The sequence below is a fragment of the Carettochelys insculpta genome, chromosome 3, assembly GCF_033958435.1.
Source record: "Carettochelys insculpta isolate YL-2023 chromosome 3, ASM3395843v1, whole genome shotgun sequence".
NCBI classification, from domain to species: domain Eukaryota; kingdom Metazoa; phylum Chordata; order Testudines; family Carettochelyidae; genus Carettochelys; species Carettochelys insculpta.
Genome location: NC_134139.1, coordinates 124277498 through 124287853, shown reverse-complemented (window position 1 = coordinate 124287853; position 10356 = coordinate 124277498). Strand labels below are relative to the sequence as shown.

Sequence of the window (10356 nt, the reverse complement as noted above, 5' to 3'; positions counted from 1 at the left end):
AATGATTTTGTTTTTCCTGTAAGGCCAAGCCATGGTTAGTCCTAGAAGGGCATGTGATCAGGCCACCTGATGATGGAACCCATTTTGGATCTTGTACTTTTTCACGCAAGGTGAGAAACGTGTGAACTGAACACAAAGAAGTCCTGCTTTGGGTAACAGCCTGGGTGACGTAGAGAGGCCAAGAGGCTATGTGCCACCTTGGGCAGGAGGGGCAGTGGACCAACCAGCAGCACTAGTATCTGGATCTCCTGGGAGACTAGCTGGGGAGGAGGGACTGGTGCCTGCAGCAAAGTCCAGTACCCTGCCACTCACCAGCAGGGGGAGCTGGAACAATGTGTCCCCACAGCTCGCTCTGCTCTCCCAGCAGATGCTGTTAAGTCCACTGTACTGCTTGCTGCCCATGTAGTGCTCAAGTTTCTATCAAGCTAGACAAAGGACTTCACTGCCAAAGGCTGAGGCCGGTCAGTGTTGCACTTTTCATGAGCACTAGTATTTCTGTGAATGTGGGTACCACCGCTAAACAGGAAGCAGCCATTTGGAAATGAAATTCAAGCCCAGTGAATATTATGTTTTATTTTCAATATCAAAATCTAGAGCCTGCTGATGTACAGTGTCCTACTGCTGCTTACAGTACAAAAAAAACCCTGATTCTTAACATAGGTGTCAGCAACCCCAGTGACAGACATAGCGTTAAACCTAGGTAAATTAGATGGAAGTCGTCACAGCTATAGAAGTTTCTTAAAATAGTTGTGCTTAGGGATCTTCTGTCCTCATGCTGGGTACCTGCATGTCTGAGTCCAACAGCAGAGACTGCCACAGACTGCAGTAATGTGTTGGTAAGAGGAAGGGTGTTTTGAAATAAAAGTGAATAGAGAAGCAAATTTATTAGTAGGTGCTTTGCCATTACGTAGGTTTGTTGTGCTCTGGCCAACCTGGATAGGATCTGTCAGAGAAAAGGTATCTTTGAGCTTCAGTTTAACTTTTCTACCAAGCAAAATGGTTGAAATGATAGGTAAGAACAGATGTCAGACAGATAGATGAATATAATCTGTTGAGGAAGAGTCAGTACAGGTTTTGTAATGAGCAATCATGCCTTACCGGTGTAGTAGAATTTTTTGATTTGGTCAATGAGCATGTGGAAAAGGGGACTTCAGTGGATAAAGTGTACTTAGATTTCCAGAAAGCCTTTGACCAGATCCCTCACTAAAGACTCTTAGGCAAAGTAAGCATTCATGGGATAAGAAGGAAGGTCCTCTCATGGACTGACAACTGGTTAAAAGATAGGAAACAAAGTGTAGGAATAAATGGTCAGTTTGCAAAAAGGAGAGTGGTGTCCCCCCAGCATCCATATGGTGACCATAGAATCCTAGGGCTGGAAGGGACCTTAGGAAGTCATCTAGTCCATTCCCCTGCCTAAAGCAGGATCAACTCAAACCAAATCATTCCAGCCAGGACCTTGTCAAGCCAAGGCTTAAAAACCTCTACAGATGGAAATTCCACCCCCTCTCTAGGCGATGCATTCCAGCACTTCATCACCCTCCTGATGAAATAGTTTTTCCTCATCTCCAACCTACATCTTCCCCTCTATAACTTTAGACCATTGCTCCTTGTTCTGCCATCTGTCATTACTGAGAACAGCCTCTCTCCATCCTCTTTAGAGCCCCTCTTCAGGAAGTTGAAGGCTGCTATCAAATTGCCCCTCACTGTTCTCTTCTGCAAATTAAATAAGACCAAATCCCTCAGCCTCTCCTCATAGGTCACATGCTCCAGCCCCCTAATAATTTTCGTTGGCCTCTGCTGAACCTGCTCCAGTGCATCCACATCCCTTCTATACTGGGGGGAGGGCCAGAACTGGATGCAGTACTTCAGATGAGGCCTCACCAGTGCTGTACATCTGCTGGAAATGCTTCTCCTAATGCACCCCAATATGCCATTCCAATTCTATTCAACATATTCATAGATGAAGTAAAGAAGGGGGTAAAAAATGAAGTGGCAAAATTTGAAGATGGTACAAAACCACTCAAGATACTTAAATCCAAAACAGGCTGAAGAGCTTTGAAGAGATCTCACAACATGAAGTGACTGGGCAACAAAATGGTAGATGAAATTCAATGTTGATAAATACAAAGTAATGAATATTTGAAAACACAGTCTCAGCTCTAATGGGATGAGGACTAAATTAGCTATTGCCACTCAGGAGAGATCATCAAATCATTGTGGACAGGTCTCTGAAAACATCCAATCAATGTGCAACAGCAGTCAGAAAGCAAGCAGAATGCTGGGAATCATTAAGAAAGTGATAGAGTACAAGACAGAGAATATCTTTTTGCCTCTATATAAATCCATGGTATGCCAACATCTTGAACACAGCATGCAGATATGGTCAGTTCATCTTTGAAGCATATCTTCACATGGGAAAAAGTTCAGAAAAGAGCAACAAAAATGAATAGGGGTGTAGAATGGCTGCTATATGAGAACAGATTAATAAAACTGGGCTTTTGAGCTTGCGAAAGAGATGACTGAGCAGGGATATAAAAGAGTCTTTAAAATTATGACTGGTGTGGAGGAAGTGAATAAAAAAATAATTATTTACTCCTCCCCCTAATACAAGAACTAGGGGTCATCAAATGAAATTCATAGCAGGTTTAAAACAAATAAAGTATTTCTTCACACAACACACACACACACACTTTGCCAGAGGATGTTGTGAAGGCCAAAGCCATAACAGGGTTCAAAAAAGAGCAAGGTAAAATTCACAGAAGATAGGTCTATAAATGGCTATTAGCCAGCATGGGCGGGTATGTTATCCCTGACCTCTATTTGCCAGGAGCTGGGAATGATTATCAGTTCTGTTCATTCCCTTTGGGGCAGCTGGCATTGGCCACTGTCAGAAGACAGACTATTGGGTTAGACAGACCTTTTGTCTGAGCCACTATAGCCAATCTTATGTTCAATTAACCATATGAAATCACCCCTTGTTGTTTTGCAGTGTTATATTTGTGTGCGTCCCAGAATATGGGAGAGCCAAAGTGGTTAAGATATCTTTTACTGGATCAACTTCTGTTGGTGGAAGAGACCGAGACAAGCTTTCAAGTTACACAGTTTTCTTCAGGTATGTAAAGGCAATCAGAGTGTGACATCAAAATACAAGGTGGAAGAGATTGTTAAGCACAGGACTTAATGCACATTGCAAAGAATCACTCAACATGAAACGGCCCATTAACATCTCCACAGTCATAGGACAAAGGCATAAAACTAGTGTCTCTAGGGAGTTCGTACCCTCACATCATATATTTCGAGATCCTTGGGTCTTACACCCATCTGTCATTAAATATGATATTCTTCACCCAATGCATCAAGTGTCCCAACAATAGCTATGTGGGTGAAACCAGACAATCACTATGCTCTCCAGTATACTCATATAGGAACCTTGATCACCCAGGGGTGGAAGAACACTTTTCACAAAACAAGCACTTGGCTGCAGTACAGAATGTGGTACACAATTTCTTCCATAGCTCATAAAATAACCTTTCAAAGGTACCACGAGTGTGTTTATAGCCTTCCACTAACTGAAAAGGAGGCCCCAATGATTATAATTTTGCCTTTGAAGAGGAGCCTTCCAGAGCTGCAATGCATTCTCCCACCAGTCGAGTAGCCTCTTTGGCAGTGCCCCTGTGCACTGAAAACCCTCCCCCACCATGTCCATAGTTGTGGACCACAGGCAGTTTTTTCCCACCATGGACCAGTATCTCTTTCTGCAGTCTCACAACTAACCTGGCTGGCCTCAGACCCACCTTCACTGTCATGTTCTGGGCTCTTTGAAGTGAGGGTTCAAGGGCACAACATCGGTCAAATATGTCTTTACTACTGCTAGCATCTGGGGACAAGCTCCAGTTGTCCTTTTGCCTTGTCCCACCTAATGTTACATTGTGTATTCCTGGATAGATGTAGGTTAATCCATCCCCATCCCGGATGAAGTGATTTACCCAAGGGGCATGAACCTTGAGTACTTGACCTCTGACAGGGTACAGCTGCGAGTCACCCAGAAGTTCTCTGGATCCAATGCCTGAACAATTGACAACGATGTCAAATTTGCTGTGCAGTTCCCACAGATCTTCTACTCGTCTTGCATACACCTGGCCACCGTTTACTTTCAACCTAAAAAGAAACACTGGAGGTAAAGCATGACAATTAACTATTAATAAATCACCTTGATTATTTTTATGCAAGTCAAATAAGTAAGAGAATCTTTAACATGCAGAAGGATAGAAAGTTACAGATTGAAGAAAAGTTAAAGCTAGGTAGCACGGAGCTTCTGTTTATGGTTTGTCTGATTTGGCTGTTGGCTCTTAATTTGTTTCTAAGATTGGACATGGCAAGATACATCAGGTGTACACATATTACAGAGATCCTTTGGGGAAAAAATGAAATAGAGAGAGCTCATTAATTCTTTCTTATGATTGTTCCTAATTTAAAAAGTTCATGCAGCTTAAGGATGGGCAAAATGTCATGTTTACATCATCCAAAATATTTTACTACCTACAGTTCTAGGATGCCTGTTAGCTGAAGCCAAATTTATCCCAGATGTCACTCTGGGTAAGTCCACACAGCAAAGTTATTTTGAAATAACTATCCTAACATCTAAAGATTTTCAAAATAGTGGTTGGCTTATTTTGAAATAGGGAAGCCTCATTCTACAAAGAATAGTACCCATTTCAAAACAGTTATTTTCAAATAGGTGCTGTTAAGACACCCTATATTGAACCTATATTGAAATAAGCAATAGTGCATCCATTGGATCTATTTAAAAATGGGCTCTATGTGTGTAGACGAAGTAGTGAAGTGCTATTTTGAAATGCATTCTTGTGTGTAGCAGCATTATTTTGGAATAAACTATTTCAGAATAGTTCTTCCAGAACAGCTTATTTCAAAGTAAGGCTGCTGTGTAGACATACTCTCTGGCTACATCAACAATACAGTGATCCTTTGAAAGAAGCTCTTCTGGAAGATCTCTTCTGAAAAAACTTCTTTCGAAAGAGTGCGTCCACACACAAAAAAGCAGATGGGAAAAAATCGATCTGATCTTTCGATAGTGTCCACACAGCCCCCACTCTTTTGGAAAAACAGGCCAAGGATTGAAAGTTCTGGTGCTATGAGGAGTGCTATTTTGAAAAAAGGGTCCCAGGGGCATTTACACACATTTTTTTCCAAAAAAGTATTTCTGAAAAAGGTGCTCTCCCTCATACAGAAGCAGGAAAAAGAGCTGCATTTGTCCAATTTAATATAGAAAGACAACATTTTGCGCGTCGACGCTACACAGGATTTTTCAAAAGAGACCTGGCTTATTCGAAAAACCTGACTACAGTAGACATAGCCTCTGTGTTCAGGGGTGCTATCAAATACAACACTATTTATAAATGCACGTGGCAGAAAGAAATCATGACCTGATTTATAGAATGAGATACAACAGATATTAGCATCAATTTACTCTGGCTGTTTTAAAGTGGCTGTCTAATGTAGAATGGGATGACATGGCTTAATATGCTGAATCAGATCTTTTAGACTGCACATTAAGCATGCACACCAGTTTCTTAACAAAAAAATCATCTTCTTCCTGGGTTTTGCATGTATTGTTATCTTAAATCTCATTTAAATCTTCATTTTGAGCATGGCTTAAATTTAGGAATCTCACTGCAGAAACAGCTCCTGATCTCTCTAATAGTTATAGATTAATTCTCTATAGTGGGATATCACCTGTGGCATTTGAGCTTGTCCTCTTTTTTGATGATAAAAGCATGCTAGTGCAGAAAATCCTCAACATTCTACATAATTCAGACAAGGTAGTGGGAGAGAGTCCTTGAACTGTGACATTAAAGCTAACCTAGAAAGAGGGTCTGATAAATGCTTTTATTCTGCCAAAGCAAGATACTGTAATATTGCTCCGATCACTTGGGTTTGCAGAATAGTTACATATTCACTATACTCTCTTTCTTCATTCTCACTGAGGGGAGGAAAATTACTCATCTTATTACACTACATCCTTTGGGAAATTAGGAGAGTCTGGAACAGGAATATGGAAGCAGCAGAAGCCTTCGCTGCAACGCAGCCTGATAGATACTAAATGGATTCAGCAATTTAGTTGTACCTCAGTACGATTTTCAGTATCAGTTAAGCAATGAAACATGACAAGGCTTGTGTTCCTGTGAGATAGTACAGAAGTCAGATCACAGTTGTAGCACAAGTATTCCGTCCTGTGCTTGCTCCCAATAACAAGAAGTGTTATTTCATGTAATACAATGGCATACCACATAATCAAACAAGCCAAGCATCTGGAAATTTGTTCCAAAGTGTGGACACACATTTTACTACCAAACATTAAATCACCTTGTATCCAGTCACTATGCGTGTGACATGACAGACATCATTTGCTCTTTTTAAGTATCAGAGTATAAGTGTTAGTCTGTATCCCCAAAACAATGAAAAGTCTTGTGGCACCTTATAGGCTAACAGATAGCCTATAAGGTGCCACAGGATTTCTCATTGTTTTTGCACTTTTAAAGAGTATTTAAATAGATTATGCATACACATTATAGGATCTGTTTTCCAACTTTGCTTAAATTCTTTTAAAGTGATATGGCTTGAGGAGAACTGGTTTTCAGAAAGAAACAAATAATAAACGACAAGACTTTTTTTTTCTGTACAGGCATGCATTTTAAAGCTTTCATTTGTCCCAAGCATTTTGTACATACAAATATTTCCATAAGGTTTTTTCCAAGATTATTATACAGAAAGATAGCATAGAGATTTTTTAACTCCATTCTGCTCCAGATTCCGGAATGGCTTGTGAGATGAATTGGGCAGAAGAGAGGTTTTTGACCATATAAGTGATGAACTAGCCCAGACAATTCAGAAATATATGGGTTGAAACATGAAGCATTTTACCAGATTTTAATTTTTTTCTGACAGTTTTTGTCACTTAACAGCTGAAATCCGGTGAAACCTAGAGGCTTCAAAACATCATCTTTGATTTGGGGCAACAGCTTGAAAAGCACTAACACTTTTTACGATTTTCAAGAGCTGGTGGGATATATTTTGGAAGTTACACGCTGACAAATGAGGACCATCCAAATACTCATTTGATTTATGGCAGAGAAAAAATAAAATTATTCAGTAAACATTTATTTTGTATGTATGAGGATATGGTGTCATCGTATGGTGATAACACACATTCCATTCTACTAGCATCTCTGGAGGATGTTAAACAGAAGCTACTAATGGTTACTTGCACATAACGGGGAGAGGGCTCCTTCTTCTTGTAGCCAGACAGAGTTCCCCCATTTTTGCTCTACTCCATCTTGTCTCTCCTAGGTTCTCCAGAGCACCACAGGGTTAAAACAAACAGCTCAGCCCTGGAATGCCCGGGAGCGCAGATGTGCTTATCTCAGGCACAGTCTTTTGATGCTCCGGAGCAAACAGCAACATAATGACCCTAAATGGGCCGAAACCAGACAACAAGAGACAAATGGGCTAGCAGACAGCCGGGGCTTCAGGCTGCCCTTGGCTAGTACCATCAGTTGATCTGCCTATACAAATGTCCCAGACAAGGAAACCTCTGACCCATAAAGAAAGAATGCCCTAAAATTATCTCCACCTCACAGGTGTGAACTAGATCCTTGAACTCCCTGTGAGAACTAGTGTCACGAGACGATCTAATTCAACTGGCATCTTTTGAGATAAGGAAGAGTGTACGTGACCCAATGGGTATAAAGTAGGGCCTGGCAGCCCCCTCTAACTGAGCTCCAATTACCTCTACCTGCCGGTCAGGAGGGTCTTTGTCTCCCGAGGTCCCAGGGGACACCCTTTCCTCGTATTGCTTCTTCCCAAGGGATTGAGTGAAAACGCTGGTTGCGCCACGTTGGGTAATGCAGGGGTGAGAATAAGACCTGTTAAGTGTATTGATTTTGCTTTTGTGCACATTCAATAATAGATCTATGAATTGTTATATGCTAGCTATTGGTAACTAAAGAAGGGAAGTACAAACCTTGTAATCTTGGAACAAAGTATAAACCTTGTAATCTTGAAACCATAAGAGTTAAGTTCCCTAGTCAATAAATAAGTAACTGATTAAGTTTTTTAACCTGATTCTTCCTGTTACTGTTCAAACCGAACACAAACAAAGAACTCAGCTGCTTTTCAGCTGTTTTAGCCTGGTCATGAGTGAGGCGTACTGAGAGCTGAGCGCTGAGTCGTGCTGCCTCCACGAAGCAGACTCTTGGGGCACCCGTCAGCCTCCCTGGCTGCCCGCTGCGAAGGGACTTTGTCCCAGCAGTTAAAGACTCAGGTATTAAAACCTTGGGGCACCCGTCAGCCTCCCTGGCTGCCTGCTGTGAAGGGACTTTGTCCCAGCAGTTAAAGACTCGGGTGTTAAAACCTTGGGGCATCCGTCAGCCACCCGTGGCTGCCCGCTGCGAAGGGACTGTCTGTCCTAGCAGTTGAAGACTTGGATGAAGTGAGGGCACACGTGGTATCTCACCCTGACCATTGGCTAACACTTCTATAGAGTCTCACAAAGAGGACTTTGCTTTGTAGGCTTTGTGCACCAGTTGATCACGGATCCTCTAATCGAAGGGATAGTTTTGGAAGATTTTGAAAAGGCAGGCCCTTATTTTCATGTACATTAAAGCCACTTCCTACAATGCTATCCAAGTATTGGGATGTTAAAATCATAAATATAAAATTCTCCTACATTAAGACACCTGGACACAATTAGAGTTGTGAAAAGCAGCCTTCGGTGAAGTAAACTATGGTGTTGCCTTTAAATCTTTGCACACAAGATAAATGTATAACCCAGAGGCAATGTCCAGATCAGACTCCCTTTATGGATGGATGGAAGGAAAGATGGAAAAATTTCTAAATCAATTCAATCAAAGGAGAATTTCACACACTTGTAGTTCAGAAAATTTCAACCATACCCATCATAACAAACCTTTTCTGCAACCACACCAGATAGGATGGGCAGTCACATTTCAGTGTAGTAAAAGCCTGACCAAATCTGTGCTGCGGAAATTTCTTCATCTCCTTTTCATTCATTGAGCGAAATCCCAAGACAACGTCAGACCAAAATGGGAACACTTCATCAGGAACAGTTTTAAAGATCTGCCACCTAAAGGACATTGAGGAAAAGAGAGCAGCCTTAGACACACTCATGTTGATGTAACGCAAAACATGTTGATCTTACTTTTAAAATATTAGGAAGTAGGATCTCTATAATGTAGACAGACAGTACTAAGTAAAAAGATCTCACAGATAATAATTATTTAATTGGCCAATAGTTTTAAGGGAGTCTAAATAGGACTTGGACTTAGGGATAAAGGCAGATAAAGCAGAATGAGCTCAGGGCAATGAAGCCAAGTTAAAATCACTAAATAAGGTGAGGAATAATAGGATAACATGGAGTTAAATACATTAAATGCAGTGAGCAGAGTAATGGGGAACTAGCAATCCAGTATGTCCTGTATCCTCTTATTTTCACTGTTCCCATGTAGAACTAAAACAATGCCAGAGAATGGTAAAATGGGCCCCAAAATCCACATCTGTTCTGTGCTCCATTTACTCTTCAGCCTTGAATCTTGATGCAGAGATTCTAGGTTAATCCCCATGAATTCATTAACTAAATTCCACACTGAGTTAAATTAGAGATGGGCTCAAACCCAGATCTGCATCACAGTGTCACTGCTTTGCCCCATCTCCAGGTAAGGTACAACACTTGTTCCCCTTCAAAACAAATCTGGAATTCCTGCCTCATTTAACATCTACAGCTAACACCTTTTCTCTCCTCACCTTTAAAATCCATTTTACCAAGCTTTCTATACAACACTCTTAGCTGCTAGGAAACTACTCGCTTCACCTCTGTTAAGTAGCTGTTATGGGACCGCCTACACTACGCACATAAGTTGATCTATGTCAGATCAATTTAGAATCACCACAGTCTCTGAGAGGTAGCTGTCTTAGTCTGTATCGTCACAAAATGAAGAATACAGTCCAGTAACACCTTAAAGACTAACACAATGATTTATTAGGTGATGAGATTTCATGGGAAAGACCCACTTCTTCAAATCTGGAAAATTACTGAGAGAAAAAGAATGGAGAGAAAAAAAACTGATGAAGCAGCTAAGTAGGGGGAAGGAATGACGGGGGGGAGGGGAACAACCTCTGCAAAGTGTCTGGTTAGTGGGATGTCTGCCCTCACTGTGAATATCAAAGGTCAGGAAATTGTCCTTGTAATGCATAAGGTAATTGAGATCTTTGTTGCCTCCATGGTGATAGGTATCAAACTTTAAAAATGAATTCCAATTC

The 10356-nt window shown here is 41.1% G+C and overlaps 1 protein-coding gene across 9 annotated transcripts in view; it reads right to left on the bottom strand.

Moving 5' to 3' along the window:
- Window positions 1-558: 558 nt before the first annotated feature.
- The window catches only part of DDO (D-aspartate oxidase), a 34793-nt gene continuing 24995 nt past the window's right edge, over window positions 559-10356 (bottom strand). For all 9 annotated transcript variants that reach the window (XM_074990749.1, XM_074990752.1, XM_074990753.1 and 6 more), the window contains 2 exons: window positions 8987-9163; window positions 559-4158 (listed from right to left, as the gene is read on the bottom strand). In XM_074990749.1, coding sequence (XP_074846850.1) covers window positions 3591-4158; window positions 8987-9163 — 745 coding nt within the window. In that variant the 3' untranslated portion in view covers window positions 559-3590. The remainder of the gene's footprint in view (window positions 4159-8986; window positions 9164-10356) is intronic.